The sequence below is a fragment of the Hyperolius riggenbachi genome, chromosome 4 (assembly GCF_040937935.1).
Source record: "Hyperolius riggenbachi isolate aHypRig1 chromosome 4, aHypRig1.pri, whole genome shotgun sequence".
NCBI classification, from domain to species: domain Eukaryota; kingdom Metazoa; phylum Chordata; class Amphibia; order Anura; family Hyperoliidae; genus Hyperolius; species Hyperolius riggenbachi.
In genome coordinates, this window is record NC_090649.1 from 366,336,213 (window position 1) to 366,362,234 (window position 26,022).

Below are 26,022 nucleotides of genomic sequence, written 5' to 3' on the forward strand. Positions count from 1 at the left end.
AGACATACCTTATACTCTTTCTTCCATGTTTCAAACAACTCCATAAAAGTAGCACCTTCATCAGTTAACCATGATTCCATGCGGTGACCTCTTGCAAATGCCAGGATGGCTTTCAGGGCACGTTCCAGTTCACTAGCAGCCCACAGGCCTCGGCTAGTTTTGGGCAAACGGTCATCCACTAATCCATTTTCCTCTTCAATCATCTCTTCAAATATAGCGGTCTGACCCTTTACCCTGCAAATTACATTAGCAATTAGCTTTGGGTTCAGACCATTTACATTTTTCTGAAAATTAGTATGTGTTACAGAGCAACATTAGAATTTGGAACCTATCAATAAGCTTTGCAATCTCTAGCCTATAGATGGTATGAGAAAGAACTGCATGTTTATAGACTGCCATCAGCCTATACAAATAACTTAGGCAGGCGAATTTCATTGAATGCTAGATACAATAAAAACCTACAATAAAAATCTATTTAAAAAAGGGGGGGGGGGGGGGGGGAGCTCCTTGACTATGTTGTCAAACACTGATCAGGAAAGGCCATTCTGTAGAGGATTGAACAGGTTATACAAACCAAGAAGATTTAAAAGTTCCTGCAGCCACTTACATGGTGATCAAATGTTCTCAAGAATGCAATAAAAGAAAATGTAGTTGTCTTGTTTCTCTTTGGATTTACTTGATTTAGTCAGACTACAGACTGCTTTACTAGGATGTTCTTAGGCCAAGTTTCAAGTGGCCCCTGTCTGTGGAACTGAGGAGAGTGCCTAACCACTCCTGCAACAATACTCCCATCAAGATGCCCTGCAAATAGCTCCCTGTTACAGCATTCTTGAGGTAGTGGAAGCGACTACTTTTTAAAGTTTACCGGTAAGTACAAATTGCTTCTTAACAGGGGCTAATATATAGTAAAAGAGTTTACGGTACTTACGTATTATGCCGTCTACAGAGTTTGGCAGCTTCTTGTAAAAGTTCTATTTGCTGCACTACCACGATCTAACCATTTTTTGAAAGCTGAAAGCCCTGGCTTTCCTTTGCACCAGGTTTGTGTAATGCTTCGTTCTCAAGTTAGGGGGGTTTGAAAGAGGTGTGCACCCTTCTTTTGACTGCAGAGAGCACAGTGGAATGGAGTCTCCAGCCTCAGGCACTCAGAGAGGAGACGGGGCTGCTGCTTCTACTTCTGTAATGAGACCCCCAGGGCACTTGACACAATTATTGAAAAAACAGATTCATGCTTTAAAAAAAGAAGGAAACGATCTCCCGGGTGAGCAGCTGATCATTAATGTCGGGTTTGTCCAGTACTTATGTAATCAAGTTTCTGCAGCAAAGTGCAGAGGACACCCTTCCTTCAAAACCCTTTAACTTTGGAATGAAGCATTACACAGACTTGGGGCCTGGTGCAAAGGAAAGCCAGGGCTTTCAGCTTTCCCAAAAAAAGTCTAGATTGTAGTAGGGCAGCAAATAGAACTTTTACAAGAAGCTGCCAAACTCTGCAGATGGGATAATACGTAAGTACCGATTTTACATTTGAGTTGGTTTCCCTTTCTGCATAGCGTAAGTGCACATAACTTGATAACAGGTATATTTATGGTTTTTATAATCTTAATTGGATTTCCTCTATTATGTGTCAGGTGAATAACTCAGTTAGGTACACACTTTAGGACTACCTCAGCTGAAACAATTGCTGATTGTTTTGTCAGGCAAATGCCAGCATGGACTGCTGTCCTCAAATGTCTTGTTCTCTTTGGGGGTTCCAGAAGAGGATCCCATAATGTAGTCCCACTTGCATTTTGCGCTTGTGCATCCTCTCCCCCCCCCACCACCACCAAACAGAGTAGTACACATTGTGCAACTACAAGCCAAAGAGCATTTTTGTTCAGCAATTGTTCCAACACAATAGCAAGTGTGCAATTCTCATTCTAGATACTTAAATACTTAATGGATAGTGGCTGGATTGTGTAATGGTTAAGGGATTTGCCTCTGACATGGGTTTAAATCCCGGCTCTTCCTGTTCAGTAAGCCAGCATCTATTCAGTAAGAAGTCCTTGGGCTAGACTCCCTAACACTGCTACTGCCTACTGAGTGCGCCCTAGTGGCTGCAGCTCAAGCGTTTTAAGTCCGCCAGGAGAAAAGTACAATATAAATGTTATTTATCCTGTCTTTGTCTAATGACTTTTTTTGTGTATTCAGTTTTTTCATCTTACAGTGACACACATTTGCTTTTCTCTAGGATATATTTACATAAAACACCATACTTCTACCAAAGAAAGTTTATTAATACAGTACTTTACACAAATAAAAATAAAAAACAATGAAGGTATATTCACTGTAATGGAAAAAAACTTGAAACTCTCCCTTTGTGCTACTAAAATACCTGATATTATTAGCATATGAATCATACATTGCATTTTACAGCTGCATCATAGGAAACTATCAAACCATATTACAGACGAAAAGCAAAACCTATTTGCAATGCCTAGCTTTGAAGTATGAGTAAACTGTTTTGTCTAGATTTTCGATTCAGTCCTTTCTGTTGTGTTGTACTTACGCAGGAGCAAAGAGCTTTGACTCGTAGTCTGTGAATAATTCTTCAGCTTTACAAAACACACAGCTGTGAGGGAAGAAGCAGATAGGCTATTAGAAAACTCACCAATCCACTGCAAAGATAAGCACAGAACAGTTGAATGTCAAAAATTAAATTTAAAAAAATGCAAACAATGTACACTTCTGAACTGTACTGTTTAACATACCAGTTTTAATTGGCCAAGGTATTTGAGATGTGGGTAAACTCTAGTTGGATAACTGGAAAAAAGTTTTTATGTTAGCTTTGAAAAAAGCCAACATATAATATTCTTATTTCAGCTGGTTATTATTGTGTTGGCTTTGAAAAAGCTAACATACTGTTCTTGTTGTTCAGCTTATTATGTTGATTTGAAAGGCTCTTCAATGAGTTCAGCTTAATATTCTTTCACTTCTTCCTATTCTTATTATTATGTTGGTTTGAAAGGTCTTCTCCATATTATTATTATTATTATTATTATTATGTTGGCTTCAAAGGCCCCAACATCTTGTTGTCTTAGTTCAGCTTATTATTCTTCCTTCTTCTTATTAGTATTATTTGGCTTGAAAAGCCAACATATTGTGTAAGCCGACATAACAGTGTAAGAGAGGCTCTATTGCAAATACTGTGCTGTTACTACTGTGTAGCTGCACTGCAAACCATGTACACTTCTGAATTTGAGTGTGGGAAGCATATCAGTTTTAATTGGTCAAGGTATTTGAGATATGGGTGGTATCTAGTTAGATAACTGGAAAAAGTTATACTTTATTACGTTGGTTTTGAAAAAAAACCCAACATATTGTTCTCTTATTTCAGCTGGTTATTATTTTGGGTTTGAAAAAGCCAACAAACTGTTCTTATAGTTCAGCTTATTATGTTGGCTTAAAAGGCCAACATATTATTCTTCAATGAATTCATGTTATTATCCTTCTGCTTCTTCTTATTGTTATTATGATGATGGCTTGAAAGGTCTTCTCCTTATCATGATTATTGATAATTTTCTATACACTTACTCCTCCTACAGTTTTAACAACACAATCATGAAAACTTTGCACACTTCTTCGGACCATTGCTGTGTAGGTTGCCCCAATTGCATGGCACGGAAACCCGACGGTAATGGCGGCGGTAGTGGCGCGGACATGTGCGGAGCGGCGGCGGGAACGCGCAACGTATTAAACTGTCATGTTGCCGTTAATAGGCTAAAGCATGATGTTTTAATATGTATGCTTGCCATTAAATGGTTAAAAAAGTGGGCAGAGCCATAAACAACCAATCAGATTTTTCCTATTGACTTCAACGACAAAATGTAAACAGTTGTCATTCTCAGTTTTAAAGCCAGAGTCTGCAAACTTGGCACCACGGGTCACTGGGTGTTTGCACTTTGAGGTTAGAAAAAGTGGGCGGAGCCACCAAAACCCAATCAGATTTCACTCAAACCTTAAAGTGTTGGTCACTGGGTGACTTGTGGTTCAACGTTATGAAAAAGGGGGCGGGGTCAGCAACAGCCAATCAGATTTCGGCAATTGACCTTAATAATAAATAGATTATGCTACTATTATCACAGCTTGAATTCCAAGTGTACCAAACTTAGCAAAATACTCACTGGGTTACTGCGGTCAAAATTTAAGAAAAGTGGGGGTAGCCTACAACAACCAATCAACTTTCATCAATTGATAATTAACCACTTCACCACTGAGGGGTTTTACCCCTTCAATACCAGAGCAATTTTCACCTTTCAGCGCTCCATCCATTCATTCGTCTATAACTTTATTATTACTTATCGCAATGAAATGAACTATATCTTGTTTTTTTCGCCACCAATTAGGCTTTCTTTAGGTGGGACATTATGCCAAGAATTATTTTATTCTTAATGTGTGTTAATGGGAAAATAGGAAAAAATGTGGGAAAAAATATTATTTTTCAGTTTTCGGCCATTATAGTTTTTAAATAATGCATGCTACTGTAATTAAAACCCATGAAATGTATTTGCCCATTTGTCCCGGTTATAAAACCGTTTAAATTACGTCCCTATCACAATATTTTATTTGGAAATAAAGGTGCATTTTTTTCAGTTTTGCGTCCATCCCTAATTACAAGCCCGTAGTTTATAAAGTAACAGTGTTATACCCTCTTGACATAAATATTTAAAAAGTTCAGTCCCTAAGGTAACTATTTTGTTTATTTTTTTATTGTATTTATTTATTTTTTAAATAACAAAAAAAAAAATTGGGGAGTGTGGGAAGTAAGGAGTTAATTTATTGTGTAATACAATGTATTTGTATGTGTAAAATACTTTAGGTTGTAGTTTACTATTTGGCCACAAGATGGCCACTGTGAGTCTGTTTACATGCGACCTGTAAGCATCCGGAAGGTGGGTGCGCGCGCACGAGCTGTGGGAGCGCGGACAGCGGCGGTAGCGCGGAAGGTACGGATTTCTCCGTCCCTGGGGGTTAAAGGATGGAAAAAGGGACGGAGAAATTCGTACCGCCGGGGGTAAAGTGGTTAAAGTGAATATTTAAACCACTGCCATTCTTTCACTATTAACTGCAGGGTCTTGAAATTTGGCATAGTCAGTGACTGGGGTTTAAATTTAAAAAAGTGGATGGAGCCACAAACAACCAATCAGATCTAACCTATTGACTTCAATAACAACATTTAAATAGTTGTCATTCTAACAGTTTTAAAGCCAGAGTACGCAAACACTGCACCGTGGGTCACTGCGGTTAAAACTATGAAAAAGTGGGTGGAGCCTACAACAGACAATCAATTTTCAGCCATTCCTTATATATTCTAAAGTATCATATGTAATTTGTTCTTAAATTTGAAGAAGAAAACAAAGTAATATTAGTAAAGATGTTAAACATACATGTGGAGAGGAAGCCGACCAACCCGAAGGTGACATACTGAGGCAGTCTGGATAACTTCTTGAGAAGGGGGCCCCTCAAGGTTCTTCACAGCTTCTCTTACCAACTTTTGGCAATTTCTTAGTTCTTCCATTTGTGTTGTGACAATGTACTGAAGTCCTCTGCAGTCACGGAACCTAATACACACAGTACATTAGATCCACACTCGGACTTTGCTTTAATGGTTATATTGGTCTCTAAGACAACAGTTAAACAACAAACAGTACCTTTGGCTGTTTATGTTTCAATGGGGTTGAATCACTATAAAACATACATCTTAGATCAAACCTGAACTGAAAAAAAAAGTTAAAATAAACATACACATGTACCTTCCATGTAGTCTGCTTATCAATCTCTTTCTCCTTTCCTGTGTCCTGTTTGTCCACTGTGATCAATGGAATTCTCAGTTTTCCATTTTAAAAATGGTCATAACCCCGTTAATCAGTAATATTGCTTGAGCCATAGGGAAACATGGACATTACCTTGCACATCAGTTGTCATTTCAGTTATAACTGACAGCAACTGATATAGTGAAAAAGGGCCCTAAGGCCTTCAGCCTCTTGAGAGACAATTCTGACAAGGCCTTGTCAGAACTGGAAAGAATCCTAGTGAGAAGAAATGGTGAGCTTCTGAGAGGAACTGACAGTGTAATATTCATTTGCAGGTACATCATGTGTTTATTTTAAATAATTTTACTTGGTTCAGGTTTACTTTAACATGTGCTGATAGCGCACACATCAGGATTAAAGGACTACTGTAGGGGGGGTAGGGGGAAAAAGAGTTGAACTTACCTGGCGCTTCTAATGGCTCCCTGCAGACGTCCTGTGCCCGCGCCGCCACTCACCGATGCTCCGGGCCCCGCCTCCGGTTCACTTCTGGAATTTCCGACTTTAACATCGGAAAACCACTGCACCTGCACGGCCGTGTCCTGCTGGTGTCAAAAGGAGCGTACTGTGCAGGCACGAGGACATGACCGCGCAGGCGCAGTGGTTTTCCAACTTTAAAGTCGGAAATTCCAGAAGTGAACCGGAGGCAGAGATAGGAGCATCATAAAGCCAGGCTTCTCTAGTCCGGGTGTCTGTAATTTTCACACCTTCAAACTGCTGGCTAGGGTTCAACGGAGACAGGCTGATGTTCTCTGCTTCCTTACACAGCTGCTGTCACCAGGGACAGATGAACTTCCGTAAACCTAAAAATCTATATTTCCTTCATAATTCCTGATGTTATAGCCACTGGCAATATGCTAATGAGACACTTTTAACAGAAGTAATAAAGGTCATTCTGGCACAAACCCTGATCGATCTTGACACATATCAAATTCACGGTTGCAGAGTAATAAACATTCTCCATGACCCTTCATAGTTGACACTCATGTTTCATATGTGTGAACTCGCAACGCCTTACTGAATTCAAATATGCAATCCATTTCTTGATGTGACTAACATGCACGCAGAAATCATTTTCAGACTGCTTTCTTCATTCCTGAGAGCTTTTATGTCAGCCCCTCCCATCAGGATGAGGTCTTTAAGTCTGGTACACCCAGACGTCTGGGTGCTTCGTTCATCACCTCGTCAGATTCCATCTATCAACACCCTATTGGTGGACATGCATCAGGGTCACGCATGAGGCACGGCACACATGCGCCTGCAGGATTACGCAATATGGGGGAACCACTAATGCAAAAGTACAAGCCGACCAGGAAGGAGGACCAGAGCTGTATTACGGCAGGTGGCCACAGTGTAACGGGATAACGGAGGATGCAGAAGTCAGAGAAGAGGAGAGGAATGTTTATAGAAGCAGGACTGGTTCGAGGGGGAGAGGAGCTTAGAGGCAGGAAGTGGTAAGAACGGACATACTGAAGTGGCACTGTAGTGTGTAGTGTAGCTTTGCTGGTGGGGGGAGCAGGGGTTAGTGTAGTGTAGTGCGGATTAGCTGGTCGGGCAGCAGGGGTTAGTGTAGTGTGGCTGGCAGGGGGCAGCAGGGGTTAATGTAGTGTAGTGCAGTGTAACTATTGAGAGCAGTAGGGGTTAGTGCAGTGTGTACTTTAGCTAGCGTAAGCTTGGAGACAGCTTGGGCGGTAGGCCTGAAAGATAAATCGAATTTAAATCGAAATCGCGATCACCAACATCACAATTTCAGAATCGTCAAAGCGGCGAATATCGCGATCACGTCATTTCCACAAGAGGAAGTTTGAAGAAGCGCCTTCAAACTTTCCCAAAGTCCCAGTGCCCATACCTTCCATCCTCTATCGCCCTCTGCCACCTCTTGTGCTTGGCAAAACTTCGGGTTCCTGTATATCACATGATATACAGGAAGTATGCCGTGCATTAGAGCCTGCAGGAGGCAAAGTGGATAGATGGGCATCGCTGGACTCGTGCTTGAAGCTATGTCCAGAACTGATGCAACTTGGGGGACAGAGGAGGCACAGAGAGAGAGACACAGGAGACACAGAGGGGGCACAAAGAGAGACACAGAGGGGGCACAAAGAGAGACACAGAGGGGGCACAAAGAGAGACAAAAAGGGGGCACAGAGACACAAAGGAGGCATGGAGAGGCAAAGGGGGCATAATGAGAGACTGGTACAGAGGGGGGACAGGCACAAAAGGGGGGGGGGGACAAAGCTTGATTTGAAGGAAATCGTGAATCGAATGGAAATCGTAATTTTGGACAGAAATCGCTCAATTCAATTTTTTCCTAAAATCGTTCAGGCCTATTGGGCGGGGAAAAAGGTCCATAAGATACCCCTGCACTATAGACGCACTAGGTTTAGTATATTTTTTTTCCTGATTTTTGACCTCTAAACCTAGGTACATCTTATAGTTCGAAAAATACTGTATTGACCAGACAATAACCCAGGCTATGAATTACAACACCAATAAACATCAAATATTATTGTTTTATACATGGAATCTCCTTACTTATCTGCCATGGACAGCTTGTTAGCTTGGTGTTTATATCTGACTGTTATTTCATTTTGCACACGCTGAACAAGATCTTCATCAGTGGCACCATGGATGGCACAATGGATAACATCAATCCACCAAGGGGAAGAGAAGTTGGTCTAGAATTAAGTTAAGAGGATCACAATGACCAACACTTGAAACTTGAACAACAACAATAAAGAACATATAATTTTCTTATTATATTAAAAGTGCCTCCTTTGCAGTATCAAAATAAACAAAGTCCCACCGCATCACCGCCGCCGTCCGGATCGATTCCCGCTCGTCCCCACTGGCACTTCCTTATCTTCCGCTCGACTCCCCGCTATTGTCCGCCCGCGGGGATCGAGCGGGGTCATCGGACCTTGTCGGAAATTATCACTTGAGCCATCAGCGGCCTGATTGATAAGGGGGAATACGTACCATGTATCCCCAGCATTACACACTTCCCAGATTGAACAATGTACCACTGTATAGTTACATAGTTATTTTGGTTGAAAAAAGACATACGCCCATCGAGTATCATAATAAAATATTATCACAGTTCCCCAGAACCACATAAGCTTGTAGACACGCAACAGTAAATAAATAAAAGTTCACAATAACCCCAAAAAAGTCTGCTTCGCATAAAATAACTGGTGGATATCCAGATTCAGTGTGAGCTTGATTCTCTCTTTAATACTGCCTAAGGGCCTTTTTCCACTAGCCTGCGATTTGCGATTTGCTTCTGATCGCAAATCGCAAGGTACATTAAACTAATGGAAACTGCAGCAGCAATTTCCATTAGTGCGATCCAATTGCGATGCGATTTTGGTCAAAGCGCAATCGTTGTCCTGCCGCGTTTTGTATGCGATTGAGCTGGACTATGAGTATAGTAGCTCAATCGCAATCGCATGGTGGAAATTGAAACGCGATTGCGATCGGAATCGCGATCGCATTTCATAGTGGAAAAGAGCCCTAAGGCCTGGGACCCAGTTTCTAAGTGCTTGTGATTTGAAAAGCTCTTGCTAATGTAATGGTTTGGGGAATTTTTTTTTAAATCACATCACACACATATGATTTTAAAAGCTCTTGCTTATGTAATGCTAAGTGCTTAGAAAAGTGCTGCTAGTGGGTTACATGCCTCATGACACATGATGTACAACAACTCAGGCTTTAATAAATCTGGATCAATTTCCTGGTTGGTGGATCAGAGTGTGTGTGGAGTGAACTGAGAGCAGGCGGATGCGGGAAACTGCAGGAGCCTAAGCTTGATGACCATGCATACTCATACAATGTAAATGTGCTACCCTTGCGTGTGCATTTCCAAACTTTTTTTTACTGTATATTAAAACTCTCGTACGCTATGATCAGCTGTCCCCCTTTTTGAGTTAATGGTCTCGTTTCATAAAGCCCGCATATGTTAATGCAGAAAACAGCTCAATTTACTTAGCAAAATGGCAGTTCATAAAGACTGTTACTGCATGAAAAGCTGAAATTCCTGAGCAGTGAGGTAAATTACAGACTTGTGTGGTAAATACCTCAACATGTCAGTAAAAGTCAGTGAATGTCAATTCAAAAGACTTCAACATGTGGTAAAAACCTGAAACATTACCGCCACCTCTGGTGTGGCATAAATAGTGCAGAGACTGTGGGGAGCCAGCCATGACTCACATAAGCAGAAACAGAGAGAGCTATGATTAACAGGAGCAGAGCCAATAGAAACAGCCCGTCTCTCTGTCCCGCTGATCGGATTTTGAAAGGTTGCAATGCCTTCTCTGGTGGAACGTGCTTTTCTACCTCCGCAGTTAGCAGAGAAAATGGAACAAAAGAGTTTTCCCCTGGAGCCCTCCGGCCATTTAGGTTCCTGTTTAGATGTGGAGAAACTAGTGGGAAAATCACCTAAGCAGGGCATGTTTAAGTACTTTATGTCCGCCTCACGACAATAGGCGTGAGTGGAGCGGCAGCCCCAGGACCGCCTAACACAGATCACGACATGCAGTCCTGGGCTGCGTAACTGCCGTCTATTTACAGTGTACAGCGCTGCGATCTACGGCATTGCTGTACTGGGGACAGCCGTGTGACATGGCTGTTCCCTTTGGACCCACAGGAGTGATCGCCTGTCATGGGCTGATGCCTATGACAGCCGATCACAGTGATTGGCTGGCAGGGGGAGGAAGGGCAGGCTTTTAATGAAAAAAAAATGGTAACATTTAAAAAATAAAGATAAATAAAAATAAATAAATAAACATCCCTGCAGGGATCAGACCCCACCAACAGAAAGCTCTGTTGGTGGGCAGAAAAGGGGGGTGGGAGGAATCACTTGTGTGCGGTGTTGTACGGCCCTGCAACAAGGCCTGAAAGCTGCAGTGGCCTAAATAACAAAATATAGCCTGGTCACTAGGGGGTGTAAGCCTACGGTCCTTCAGTGGTTAAAGTTTCTTGGAGTTCATCTAAGCTGTGGCAATTAAATAAAATGTTAAGAAAGACTAATAGATTCAGAGCGAGCAGAGGCAGTAAAACAAACATGTACATTCTAAAGGGATGCCGGGATGCCTATTACTACTGTAATGCCCTCACTGCATGGAACAGCTTTATGAAATAGCACACAAAATTCTAAAATACCGAATGCAGTATTTTAACATCCAGATGATTTTATCGCACAGCCTTTTATGAATCAAGACCAATGTGACTGTAAAGGTGGCCACACACACACACAATACAATAAAATGATCCAATTTTACGTTAATTCGATAAATATGATCGGATCTCCCGAAAAAAATTCAAGTATGATTTTTTTCAAGTATGAATTCCAATCAGATTTCCCATTTTTTAACATTTTTATCGAACCTGAATAGTGGAAATTTTTCTTCAATTTTTCTAAAGATTGCATGGTGTGTGTTCGATTGTCAATTTATTAATATACACAACCTAGCAATTTTCTATTCTTTATCATAATTGGGGAAAAATTGAACATATGTGTGTGGTACATTGGTCATATTTTTGAAATGTTACAATGAGTCAGAAAAATTGATTGCAATTCTTGAATTGAACAGATATTTTTAAAAAATTGTATGGAGTGTACTAAAGTGACCTGAGGTGCTGTATATCTGGTGTCATAAGGCAGTATTGAAGCGAGAGTAAAGCTCACACTGGATTAGGCTATCCATCAGCTTTTGATGCACAGCAGACTTTTCTTTGGTTAAAGGTGGCCAATACAATTCTTCGGACGATTGATTCTGATTTGATTGTAGCATAGGCCGTTCAGGCCCACCAACAGAAGTTTTGCTGCTATCCAATTTGATCAGATAAATTGAACTGATCCAAAAAACAGGACCGAATTGATCGATATCCCGACTGAATCGAAGAATCAACCGTCCGAAGAATCGCATTGCAAATGGCCTCCTTTAAAGCAAACCTGATGTGAAAATAAATGTATGATTTGTATGTGTAGTACAGCTAAGAAATAGAACATTAGTAGCAAACAAAAGAGTCTCACTGTTTTCCAGGACAGTAAGAGTTAAAATACTATCAGTTGTTATCTATGCAAAAGAGGTGCTCTGAGCTAATTGACCTACTGGGTTGAATTCAGTCCTGTTTTTCGAAGCACTGCCAAAAAACGAGAGACAAAGCTTGAGATAAGTGTTTACTGCAGGAAAGCCCGAGTGCTCCCAAAGATGGCCGCTCCGTACTTCGCATGTGTGAGCTCTCAATCTCGCACACTCGCTCATGCGCAGTACAGAGCGGCTCTTTTTGGGAGCACTCGGGCTCCCGAAGATTGCCGAAGCCTCCAGCAGCGGGGGAAGTGAGCAGTCTCTAACCGACTCTGTATCTGTTATTTTTACTCGCTTCAGATTCTCTTTAAAAGACATAGGGCTTGATTCACTAAGGCAAATAGCATGCCTTATCAAAGTTAGTACGCCTTATCAGAGTGGCATAGCGAGCGATACGAACCCGAAGGGGCTAAGGGCAGGACGAGTGGAGCTCTCGTCATTGCCAATGAGCAGGCATAAGTTTGCTATGCTACTCTGATAAGGCGTGTTAACTTTGATAAGGCGTGCTAACTTTGATAAGGCATGTGATTTGTCTTAGTGAATCAAGCCCATAGTGTGGTTTTAAACCTGCAACTGCGACAGTATGATGCAATGTTATAAAAGAAAAACTATATAACTGAAAATAAAAGCATGAGACTTTTTTCTTTGCTCCAAATGTTCTGTTCTTTATCCATACTACACTTTTTTCACTTCAGGTTTGCTTTAACACAGGACAATCAGAGAAAATAAAAATTCAAAAGATATCAACGGCTCAGAGGGCAATTTCTCAAAAATGCTACCATCCTGAAACATAAATGTGTCCCTCCAATTTCTGAAACTGCATAACAACTTCTGTTAGATTAAATGCCTTTAACTGAAACTGCTATGAAAAATCAACTTTTGTAAGCTAATCAAACATCAAAGTTTTGAGCAATGAAATGTCCAAAATCACTTAGATCTGACATAGCAGAAATGGAAGGCAGGCACGATGACAGCATTGTTTTGTAATCAAAGTACCCATACAAATAGAGTGGGTGCAGCGGTTCAATGGATGCTTCATTATGCTGGGCATACACGGCCCAGATTCTTCTTATCAATCGAGCCGCTGATGGGGCTCGATTGATAATTTCCGACATGTCCGATCACCGCGTGGATCGATTTCCGGCTCGATCCCCGCGGGCGGACAATAGGCAAAAACGAAGCGCTGAGAAGAAAGTGCCCGCGGGGATGAGCGGGAATTGATCTGCGCGAGCGCGGTGACGCGCCGGCATTGAGCCGCTGGCTCGATTCCAGCGCATAAACGTGCCGTGTATGCCTAGCATACGATTTCTGCCTAAATGTGATCTGCACTGTGAGTGATGCAAGGCAGTAAAATGATTGCTGCTCCCTAATTCATTTATGATTGGGATGCAACAGATCATGTGTCGAGGAAAATCACTATCAAGCAGTGGATGGCCACCTTAAGACTTAAAACCTGATTAACGTTATGGCTTTGCTACATGTTGAGCTACTTTCTCTACTTGACACTAGTTCTGCTTTAGACAAAAGTCATAGCCCCAATAAGATTTGCACCATTTAGCACATAATTAAATTATAGTGCTTTTCTAAAAGGTAATACAATATTTAACATCCTCTGAAAAGTGAAGGCACTGTACCCAATAAAAGTACAAAGAAATATTTAACATGAATAGCTGCCACAAACGAAGTCACCAGCATAATAATATAAAAGGCCACATTCTGTCCCCATAAAGACGTTCATCTATTTTTGAATCATGTTTTCAAGTGATGGAAAGGAGAACATGACATCTACAAGCAAAATGGATTGGTGGTTTCAAGTTCATAAACCATTCTTTGGCCAGATGATCTAGGTATTTATCTTGCATGCTGCTGAGAAAGGCATTCTCCTCAAGAAGCTAAAAATATCTGGTCTGTCCTGTTTAGTATTTTGTGAGCCTAAAGGTGGCCATACACTTTCATTTTTTCCATCGATATCCATCCAATTTGATCATTCGATGGTATCTGGTAGAAATTTATACCCCAACATGCCGGGCAATCGATCATTAGATGGATTTGATATTTATCCGAAAGGGAACAAATTAATCAATTGTATCAAACGGAAAATATCTATCGGTAGGTCGGGTGCGGCAGCAAACCGACGGCCCATGGCGTTGCACTGCATCGAAAAGCAGTTCAATTGATGTTTAATACATTTCATGATAAAATCTATTAAAATACTGTATGTGCAGTGTGTGAAGCGATTTGATCAGATCCCTCTCTGATAGATATAATGATCTAAGAGGGATTCATTTTTCAGCCACATCAACCAGTGTATGGTTACTTTAGCATACAAGTCAAAAATAAAACAAGGCAAGAAAATAATGTAAAGTAATTTACTTTTCGTTGCATTTCTTTTAGATTCTGCAGGACTGGTTGCAAAGCCTGGTGAGCTTCGGACACTTCAGCATTTGATTTGATCATATAATGTTCCTTAAGTTGTTTTATCTACAATACAGAATGGAATCTGCATTAGCAAATGTTAATGATATTATTCATCTTTTACTTCATAGCAAGCTACTGTTTATATAACAATGCAACCATATTAATAAAGATAAATTGGAGAACATTTCATCCACCTTACCTATACTGTGATCCAGGGAAAAAAGTTTAAATGTTAAATGTTAATGGGTAATGGTGAAGAGAAGAGAAAGGTGAAAAGAATAAGGACACATCAGGTACAATACATTGCAAGAAATAACAAATGAAAAATCTTTTTGGGAGGTGGGAAGAAAATGGAGTGCCTGAAGGAAAACCACATAAACGGAGAACATACAGCTCTGTGCAGATAGTATTTTGATTGAGATTTGAACCTGGGATTCAGGGGCTTAACTACATTGGGCCAGGGCCCCCGCAGAGATCGGTCGACCGGCTCCAGTCCCATGTCATTTGACAGACGCTACATGGTGATTGGGTGGCTGCACTGTCTTGTATCGCCGCCTGGAGCAGGTAATGTATTATACTCCAGAGCCCTCCAGCGATGGAGGGGTCACAGGGGGTGTTGTTATCACCCTGCTGGGACTCAAGTGCTGTGAGCTAGTGCTAACTATGCCTCTGCCTACTCTCAACAGCCTGAAGACTGAAATATATATATATATATATATATATATATATATATATATATTCATTTTATAGAAAAAGTGACATTTCCATAAAAAAAAACAATCAGAACAATAAAAATGTTGAAAACGGCTCATGTACCACTGTGAAATTTCCCCAGCAAATCCCCAGTTCTACTACTACATGCATTGACTTAATTTCCAGCTCTGACAGAGGGATATTTTTTGACACGCAAAAAGAAACCAGGAATTAGCAAACCTGGTAAGACTATTTTAGTAACACTCCAGGACAGGTACACTTCGAGACTTGGCTCCTCCCAGGAAACAGGAAACATCCATGAGCCTCTCTATATCTTTAACGTAACCACAGGAGTCCGGCAGTATGTATCCAAGAAACGAACCCAACAGGTCTAACCGCCTCATCTCCTGCCAATAATATACTTATATATCAATTTCTATACGTTCAGTTATATTATACATTATTTTTGAACCAAGAAATAAAAGTAGAGGGTGGGTTACCCCCACCTGTCCTGGAGTGTTACTAAAAATAGTCTTACCAGGTTTGCTAATTCCTGGTTTTTCCATAACACTCCAGGACAGGTACACTTCGAGATGATAACAAAGAAATTAACATCACAAACCTTAGGGTGGGCTGACTGCTTGTAGGACTTTCCTTCCGAAACCCTGATCTGAAGCAGATAACCGATCCAGCCTGTAGTGACGTGCAAAGGTCCCCAGGTTCTTCCAGGTAGCCGCTTTGCAGATCTCCAGAGGCGAAGCTCCAGCCCTGTAAGCCCAGGTAGTAGCCGTTGCTCTGGTTGAATGTGCCCGGAGATTGTCTGGAGGTTGTTGATCCATGACTTTATAAGCTTCCAGTATGCACAGTTTTATCCAGTTGGCTAACGTCTTTTTTGAGGCTTTCTGGCCCACCAGTTTTCCCGTAAAATTAACAAACAAAGCCTCTGATTTCCTTAATGCTTTGACTCTGTCAAGATATGCTAGGACAGTTTTCCTGACGTCCAGTGATTGCCACTCCCTTTCTTTCTCATTGGAAGGATTAGGAAAAAATGAAGGAAGCACTATTTCCTGCTTCCTGCAAAACATGTCACCTACTTTAGGTAAGAACTCCGCACTCGTCCTCAAAATAATTCTATCTTCATGTATCATGCAATATGGCTCTTTACAAGACAGAGCCTCCAGCTCGCTGATTCTTCTTGCCGTGGTAATTGAAACTAAAAAAACAGCTTTCAGTGTTAATAACTTTATGTCCATAGAGTCTATGGAATTGAAGGGAGGCCGTGTCAGAGCTTTTAACACAACCGAAAGATCCCACTTGGGAAAAGGTTTCACCCTAATTGGTCTGTTTCTCTCTATAGATTTCACAAACCTAACCATTAAAGGATGAATGGCAAGCTTTTTATCTAAAAAAACAGAAAGTGCCGAAATCTGAACCTTGATTGTGCTCAAGGCTAGACCTTTGTCTATACCAGCTTGCAAGAACTCAAGAATAGTCGCAATCTCTGTAGACTTATACTGAGATTGCTGTTTCCATAAATTAAACGTTTTCCAGTACTTCAGATAGATAGCTCTGGTATTTTTCTTTCTACTCTTAATTAATGTTTCGATTACTTTATCAGACAGCCCCTGTCTCTTGAGAATCAGTTCTTCAGTAACCAGGCCGACATCTTCCATTTCTCCAGGCCCTGAATTTTTTTCCCCTGCAATGTTATCATTTGATTGCTCACTGGTAGACGAAGAGGTCCTTCTACTCTCATCTTGAGCAGTAGTGGATACCATGATCTTTTGGGCCAGTCGGGTGCTATCAGAATCATGGTTGTCTTGGACTCTGCCAGTTTCTTCAGCACAAGGGACATAAGATTCAATGGTGGGAAGGCGTAAACCAGACCGCTCGTCCACGGTTGAGCTAATGCATCTACTGCCGTTGGCTTGTCCCTGATATTCAATGAGAAAAAATTGCGGCACTTCGAGTTCTCCCCGTTGGCAAAAAGATCTACTACTGGATTTCCCCATCGCTTCGCCAACTCTCGGAATCCCTGCTGACTCAATGTCCATTCCGTATTGGAAGTCTGAGTCCGGCTCAATAGATCTGCTCGAGTGTTCAGTGCTCCTTTTAAATGTACCGCCGTTAACGACCCCAGGTTCTGTTCTGCTAGATCCAGTATCTCCAGTGCTAACTGTAATAGTTTCATTGACCTTGTGCCTCCCTGTCGGTTGACATAAGCCACCACTGTCGAATTGTCTGTTCTCAGCTGAATATGGTGTCCTCTGATTATGTGTATCGATCCTATTATGGCCAGTTTCACTGCTAATAGCTCCCTGAAGTTTGAGGACTGAGTTTTTATATGCCTCGGCCAAAGACCCTGCATCTCGAATTCCTGAACATGAGCGCCCCATCCTGAGCAACTTGCATCCGTTGTAAGAACCATCTCCACCGGATATTGCCACAGTCTGCCTTGTGTAAGATGAGCTGGTGTAATCCACCACTGCAGGTCGTGTTTCACTATCCCTGTAATCAAAAGCACTTGTCCCAGGGACGCCACCGTCTTGGCCCAATTTTTTAGAATCCATGATTGCAATTTCCTTGTGTGTTTCAAAGCCCATTGAATTGCTGGAGCCGTTGAGGTTAAAAGCCCCAATAATCTCATCGCTTCTCTGACCGTTATCGAGCTCTTTCCCAGAAAACCCCTTACTTCCTGAATCACCTTGTCTACTTTTGTCTGCGGATGATAGATCTTCTGTGCTCTGGAGTCCAACAGAACCCCTAAAAATTGGATCCTCTGTGTCGGTTCTAATTGGGATTTCTCCCAGCTTATTATCCAGCCTGCTCGCTGAAGTTGATCTAACACCTTCTCCCGATGACTCACTAAAGTTTGAACCGATTCTGCCAAGATCAGTAGATCGTCTAGATACGGGATCACCATGATTCCTTGAGCATGAAAGGAAGCCACAATTTCTGCAACCACTTTTGTAAATATTCTTGGTGCTGATTTGATTCCAAAGGGGAGGCAGTTGAATTGATAATGCTGCACCCCTGTCTCCCCCTTTACTGCGAACCTCAGAAAAGTCCGTGATTCCTTTTCGATTGGAATGTGCCAGTATGCGTCCTTCAGATCTATGCTTAACATAAAGCAGTCTTTTAGTAGCAGGTTTTTTATTGAAAAGATCGACTCCATTTTGAACTTCTGGTATTTGATATACGGGTTCAGGGGTTTGAGATTGAGGATTAATCGAAACTTCCCTGACTGCTTCTTCACTAAGAAGATTCTGGAATAGAATCCCTCCCCCTGTTCCCAAGCCGGGACCCAGGATACCACATCTCTTGCTAGCATATCTCTTAAGATCTCCTCTAAGACAACCTGTTCCTCTGGAGTCAGCCTTGAACTGGTTATCACAAATCTTTCCGGAGGAATCCGCAGGAAAGAAATGTGATAACCGCTTTGGATCAAGTTTAATATAAATGGGCTCGTTACAAACTCTTTCCATTGTGGGAAGAACAGGCCCAGTCTTCCTCCCACCTTTCCTTGATCGTCATTGCTGGGGTTTAGGATTGGGGGCAGAATTTCTGAATAAGACGTTCGGCTTACTCTGCTCTTTGTTAAATGACCAGGGTCTGCTTCTCGTTTGGGTCTTTGTTTTGGGATCTTGCTTATTTCTCCGAAAAAACCTTTTCCCCTGGTGAAAAGGCTTTTTCTTAGGAAACGATTTCTTTTTATCGGAAGTTCTTTCCAGAATATTGTCTAATTCTGGCCCAAACAATAAATCGCCTGAAAACGGAATGGTACACACTTTGTTCTTTGATAAAGAACTACCATCCCAGGTCTTAATCCAAATGTGTCTTCTTGCCACATTGGAAAGAGCAGCTGCTTTCGCAGTCAACCTAACAGCTTCAGTAGCCGCATCAATAATGTAAAAAATAGATTTAAACATAACCGTAAATGAGTTTAAAATCGTTTCCTTGCTAGACCCAATTTTAATGTGTCTTTCGACCTGACGCATCCACAAATCTAGTGTTCTAGCGACACAAGTTGTTGCCAACACTGGTCTGAATATTGCGCAAATGGCCGACCATGTCTTCTTCAGGGCAAATTCAGCCTTTTTATCAGATTGATCCTTCAAATTCCCTAAATCTTCGAAAGCTAGCTCATTATCTTTTTCTACTTGTGAGAAAGCCGAATCTAATTTCGGACACTTATACCAGTATTTACTGTCCTCCTCAGAAAAGGGAAATCTCCTCTTAAATCCCCTTGACAAGAAGACTTTTTTATCCGGGTTTTTCCATTGACTATTTATCGTCACTTTTGAAGATTCATGAACTGGAAACACCAGTGGTTGGTTATTTTCCATGCCAGCGTATAATGCATCATGAGTTGACACTGCTTTAGGATTGTCAATGCTTAATCCTAGTGATTCATAAATGGCTTTCAGCAATTCCTCTGTTTCGCTTGCCGGAAATTTAAATTTAGAGGGTTTCTCCTTTTCTGTATCTCTTTCTCTATCTGAGACTTCCTCATCTGATACCTCATCAGAAACGTCTTCACAATCCTCCTCTGGCTCCGAGTCTGATAATACCGGACGATTAGATTTGGACTTTGCTTTTTTATGTGTCGTGATTGCTGGCTCTGACACAGTAATATTCCCAGCCCCTGGTGCCACAGAAACCCCTGCTGACAACGTGGCTTGGCTCAGAACTACTGGACTTGGAACCGGGGCAACCGGTTGATCCACCACATTCTGTGTCTGCGTCAAGGAATTAGCTAACGCTTCTCTGAAGGCCTTGATGGAATCAGTCATTTCATCCTTCATAATTCCTAAAAACTCTTTATAAGGCACTGCTGATTCTTCGTTAAGCACCCTTAAGGTACATTGCTGACAGAAAGTTTTATTCCATGAGGAAATCAGCTTTATATTGCAGGCTGGGCATCTCCTACTGGGCTTGGGCCTAGAGCTATCGCCAGCCTCAGGATTCCCAGTCTGAAAGACACAATAAACAACAGTGCTACGTAAGTCACTTGGTCCCTAAAGGACATATACCTCCACCACAGTGAGAGGATAGTGAACGTGACCGCCCAAGGAACCAGGAACCTCACTCAATAGCGTTTTAAGCCAGCCCTGAATCCATGCTGCAACAGAGCCTCCACTAGCAATCATACACCACTGTGGCAAACAGCCCTGTACAGATCCACCAGGAACCAACCCATGTTAAACGATCACCACCCATGCAACATCATCAACAAACATGGTGGCAAATGATGAGACATAGATAAAAAACCCCAATAGACACACAGTATAATGTCTCACCCCTCCTGGAACTTGGGATATGCCCTCCGGCTTCCTCTTTTTCTCCTGCATCCGGATTTCCGACAGTGCTGCGGAGGGGCTCACTGCAGGCACCGCTGTAGGCAAAGCTACAGGTACCGCCGCAGAGACGGCCACTCCTCCAGCCGTTAAGCCGTCCGAGCCGCCAGCCACTGTCCCGCTCTCCATCACAGCAACGTGTGAGTGCACTGGACGCCAGGACACCACGGCTCTTCAATCCGGTGCCCGGAAGTGACGTCAGACGGCCGCCAGAAACGTCCGCGCCGCCATCTTGAATACTGGCAACATCAGAGGAGAGTTGGCGTCCGCCTCCGCAATAGCCTACTCCTCCGTGCGTCTACTCCCCGGCCGGCAGCCACCGCACATTGCGTCCTCGCCGTGGTCCTCTCTGCTCCCATCAGATGCCCACGAGCCCGGACAAACAGAGGCAAAACAAGCGACGAAAGGCAGAGGTTAGTACGCCACCTCACCTGCCCCGTCTATATGCCACACCGCCCTTAGCCCCCCAAGCTCTCCAGGACAGGCAGCACTCCATATAGAGAGACCTGTTCCCAGAACAGGAAACATCCATACTGCCGGACTCCTGTGGTTACGTTAAAGATATAGAGAGGCTCATGGATGTTTCCTGTTTCCTGGGAGGAGCCAAGTCTCGAAGTGTACCTGTCCTGGAGTGTTATGGAAAAATTTAACTTCACATAAAAAGTTAAAAAGCTAAACTATAAAGCTTTATAAACACTCCAGATAAAAGTTGGGCAAGGCAGCTGATAATGGACCTAGCAGATGTACAGCCGCCCCCGATACCCCTCCATCCCCCATGCCTCAACCAGCCCAGCAGATCAATTTGGCCTAGTGCTGGCCAAGAGCAGTGTTCTCCCCCACTCACCCCACCCTGCTGTAACATGCTCCTTGTGTGCTGCTCAATCTGTCCTCCTTCCCTCCGCGCATAGCAACAGAATGAGTTTGCACAGCCTTGGCCCTGCAATGTTGCCTATGGAATCGAGTCCCGAACCCTGTCAGGCAACATGCCTCATACCTGTGTATGAGGCTTTTATTTTATACCATATTGGATTATTTAGGAGTAGAAAATAAATAATGCCAACCTCTTCCTCAAGTTTGTCATCTCTAAGAGTTGGTGGAATTCCAGGGTGTTTTGCTGTCAGCAATTCCAGGAGATTGTATGTGGAGTGCAGCCTCTGAATGACAATGAACAACACAATTACACAGAGTGCTATACATTACGAAGACACATAAGGGAAACCTACAGCATACAAAGCTAGTACTCCTCTCACATTTTCGTAAGTATGTTATATCTTTTCATAGAACAACACTGAAGATACGAAACTTAGATACAATGTAAAGTAGTCCGTTCACAGCTTGTGTAACGGCATACATTTGCTTTCCCATTAACCTCCCTGGCGGTTTATTTATTTTGCCAGGGAGGCTGAAATGGGGTTTTTTTTAAATTAAAAAAAAAAATATTTCATGCAGCCAACTGAAAGTTGGCTGCATGAAAGCCCACTAGATGGCGCTCCGGAAGCGTACTTTCGATCGCCTCCGGCAATCGAAAGTAACAAGATAGGCCGCAATGAGCGGCCTATCTTGTTTCGCTTTCCTCGTCGCCATGGCGACGAGCGGAGTGACGTCATGGACGTCAGTCGACGTCCTGACGTCAGAGCCGCCCGATCCAGCCCCTAGCGCCGGCCGGGACTGTTTGTTCCGGCTGCGCTGGGCTCGGGCGGCTGGGGGGACCCTCTTTCGCCGCTGCACGCGGCGGATCGCCGCGGAGCGGCGGCGATCGGGCAGCACACGCGGCTGGCAAAGTGCCGGCTGCGTGTGCTGCTTTTTTCAGATTGCAAATCGGCCCAGCAGGGCCTGAGCGGCGACCTCCGGTGGCATACCCCGAGCTCAGCTCGGGATTACCGCCAAGGAGGTTAAAATAACTCAATACACCATTAATGTCTAAATGCAAAACTGAGTACACCCCTAAGTGAAGATTGTCAAAATTCTGCCCAATTAGACATTTTCCCTCCTCAAGATCATGTTACTTGTTAGTGTTGCAAGGTCTCAGGGGTGAATGGGGAGTAGGGACCATATGCAATTCACTTTTTCACCTGAGTTTTCTCCTATGAGATAATTTTTCATCTTTGATTTAAAATAACTTTCCAGGACTTTTCAATTAAAAAAGTACAAAAAGTAGGTGAAAAGGTACTATCAAAATTATCAGGGTTTTTTTTTTCTGGAAGCTCCTGATGACGCAATAGCAAAACCTGTTGGGTGGACAGAGAGGCACCCCACTGACATACTTATAACGTGCTTTTCTGCTGAGGGTCCTCAGGGCAAGAGCCCTTAAGTGAGTATCTGGCAACTTTTATGTTCAATAAATAGTGTTGCTTTTAAACGGAGAACACTTAGATCTGTTTATTATTATCTATATGCTGGGAGCACCTGTATTGTATGAAAAAGGACAGCGGGTACTTGGAAGTCTGATGCTAATCTAAGATATGATTGTGGTGGTGACTAGACAAACGTTTAGACCTTTTAACTTGGGTCTTTTTGGAAGCCGGTAAGCCTGAAATTTGAAGGGTGTTGGTGATGGAATGATATCTTGAAGTACCATACAGCGCTGAAGTTGTTTTTACTGGATTTCTATGGAGTCTATCTGAGGACCTTTAACTTTTGGGCATCTTATGAGACTTATCTGTCTTTTGCGCTGGTTTTATCCCCCCCTTTTTTTTTACTACTATCAAAATTATGTTGAGTATTTTCTTGCTTTCTGTTGGCTTGAAAGGCATTTTATTGACAAGTTTAAAAATATCACCTAGGAGAAAACTCAGGAGAAAAAGTTAATTGCATATGGTCCCAGGTGTGGTCAATTTAGTGCATGGTCATATTCAGAGACTGGCCTATATGCAATTAACTTTCCCTGATATCTCCATGGCAGCATACAGATGGGCAGTTCTCCGCCTACAACTGCCAGATAGGACCACATTTGAATAAAAGCTACTCCGCCCTCTACTCCATATTCCTTTTTTTGTCCTCACCGCCGGATAGGACTGTTATATAGACAAATTTTTCCCTTACCTCCGCGCGATTTTTTGCGGATCCGATCAGGTTCTTACCTCCCCTGATCGTAGTCCTGAGCCTCAGGCAGCTAAATGCTCCAAAGAGGTCAGGAGCCTGCTCTTATGTGTTCTCCAGGCAGCCTATTCCAGCATCTTAATGAAGATCGCTTTATGGGCATGGATTAATATCCTTATCTCCTGGTAAGCACTGTGGAGAGGGTCTACCTGCGCACAAGACATACAGGTATGGATCTATGTTTATGTTACCTTGTGTACAACCGCCGTAGCGTTCTAGCGGCAGGATTCGTTTTGCGCAGGCGCCTAGTCCAGGCGAAGTGGCCGTGTGACGCGTCAATGCGGAAGTGCCGCCGCGTCCGGTTTGTCTGCCCATACTTCGGGGGCGGCGGCCATCCTGGATATGGGCGCAGGACGGACGTCATAAAAGACATCCAGGAAATCAGTCCCTGCTTGCCGCCGATCAGCGCATAGGACGGTGGAGGGCTACGGACGTCTTCTGCTCCTTCCTCCTGCCGAGACGGGTCAAATTCATTACTCTTGCCGCAAGGTAGTGTACTTTCCCTACCACACTATACATGTTTATCAATTGTTTACACATACATGCTGTAGCATGTACGGGGGTTGCTAATAGCCTGCATTTTACTTTGCAGCAAAACACCTAAACATGGGGAAGTCCAAAAGAGAACACAAAAAAGATTCTAGGTAAGGGGGGTGAGTATTTTAATTAAGTATTTTTGCTTGATCCAAAGATCATACATTCATTTGGTCTTTTGATCTCTTTCTACAGCCACAAACATTCATCCTCCAAAGGATATAAGGAAGAGCAATATCACCATAATCAGGGGGAAAAGCATTCAAAACATCAATCCTCTTCCAATCAAGGGCAATCTTCTGCCTCTGCTGTCAAGCAAGATAGAAAACAGACATCACAGTCTGCAAAGCCCACAGAAAGACAGAAATCTAATTCACCTAGAAAATGCACGACAAAAACCAACAGACCCTCAGATGACCAGTGCTAGTTATGCGGTGATGTTAAATTACCGGATAAAATGGTGTGTAGAAACTGCTATTATGATATATCAGGTGATCCGCAGGACTTTTCAACAGTCATTAAACAAATAGTTAAAGACACTATGTCAGAATTTTGTGTACAACAGACGGATCAGCCTAGTGCTACGGTACACAGATCATCAAGGGAGTCTGTAGAAGATTTAAGCTCTGAAGAGTCTGAGGAACAAGATTATACCTTTGATTTCTCCTTGATTCCGTCATTTATTGCTCAGGTCAAAGAAGCGATCGAATGGGAAGATCCAGACAATGGAGATAAGCCAAAGAAAAAAAGATATTACAAACAGTTAGATAAAGATCATTCCTTTTTTCCATTTATGGATGAAATTAAGGAGATTATAACAGACGAATGGAACAAGACAGTGAAAAAAACTTCAACCAAAAATAGACTACGCAAACTTTATCCGTTAGCAGAAACAGATGGGTCTTTGCTTGATACCAGTCCGGTGGTAGACGCAGCAATCATGCGGCTAGCAAGAAATACGACCTTACCGTTAGACGATTCTACTTCCTTTCGAGATGTGTTGGATCGCCAAATTGATGTTGATCTAAAAAGAGCATATCTGTCATCCGGGGATGCGGCTAGGCCAGCTGTTGCATTCACATCGGTTGCAAAAGCCCTGAAAGCATGGATCTTCAAAGCAGAAAACGCAGTGATGAGGGACGCCAGTAAAGAGTCAATAGCTTTTACGTTTAATCAGTTAAAAATGGCAGCAGAATTCGCTGGAGAAGTTGCCCTGGATGTGGTAAAAGCCTCAAGTAGGTCTATGGTATTCTCGGTGATGGCGAGAAGAGCCCTATGGTTAAGAGCATGGGCGGCAGACCCTTCATCAAAAACCACGTGGACAAGAGTACCGTATGATGGTAAACATCTGTTCGGTTCGACACTGGAGTCAGCAATATGCAGAGTAACGGGAGGCAAATCAGGCCTATTGCCCCAAGACCGAAAATTTCAGAGGCAACGCTTCACACAACAAAACAGACAGTCGTTTCAAAGATTCAAGGATGCTCGTTCCTATAGACCTGGCAAGACCTTCAATAAGAATTGGAAAAAACCTCAATCAACTTTCTTCAGATCTAACAAATCGAAAAATCTGACGCCTGCAGACAGCAACACTAAGTCCTTTTGAGATGAGGCCCGTCCAGACCGATCAGGTGGGGGCCAGGTTAGCCCGCTATGCGTCAGTCTGGGCGGAAGACATTACAGATCCCTGGATACTGGACATTATCAACCAAGGTCACAAATGGTCATTCAGAACGCAACCTCGACTTCCTCACATACTCAAGACTACTATACCCAGAAATCTGGAAAAACGACGAATTCTTCAAGAATATGTAGCTACATTGATAGCACAAAGAGCAGTGGTCCCAGTTCCTTTAACTCACAGGTTCAAGGGGTTCTATTCCCCTTTATTTATGGTCCGCAAAAAAACAGGAGACTGGAGACCAGTCATAGATTTAAAACTTTTGAACAAACACATAAGACTCCCAAAGTTCAAAATGGAGTCATTAC

At 42.6% G+C, this 26,022-nt stretch overlaps 1 protein-coding gene across 1 annotated transcript in view; it reads right to left on the bottom strand.

Annotated features, from left to right (window-relative positions):
* The window catches only part of SHPRH (SNF2 histone linker PHD RING helicase), a 207,931-nt gene that overhangs the window by 70,268 nt on the left and 111,641 nt on the right, over window positions 1–26,022 (bottom strand). Inside the window, 6 exon segments of the mRNA XM_068231979.1 lie at window positions 9–234; window positions 2,546–2,608; window positions 5,424–5,597; window positions 8,379–8,521; window positions 14,306–14,413; window positions 21,462–21,554. Coding sequence (XP_068088080.1) covers window positions 9–234; window positions 2,546–2,608; window positions 5,424–5,597; window positions 8,379–8,521; window positions 14,306–14,413; window positions 21,462–21,554 — 807 coding nt within the window.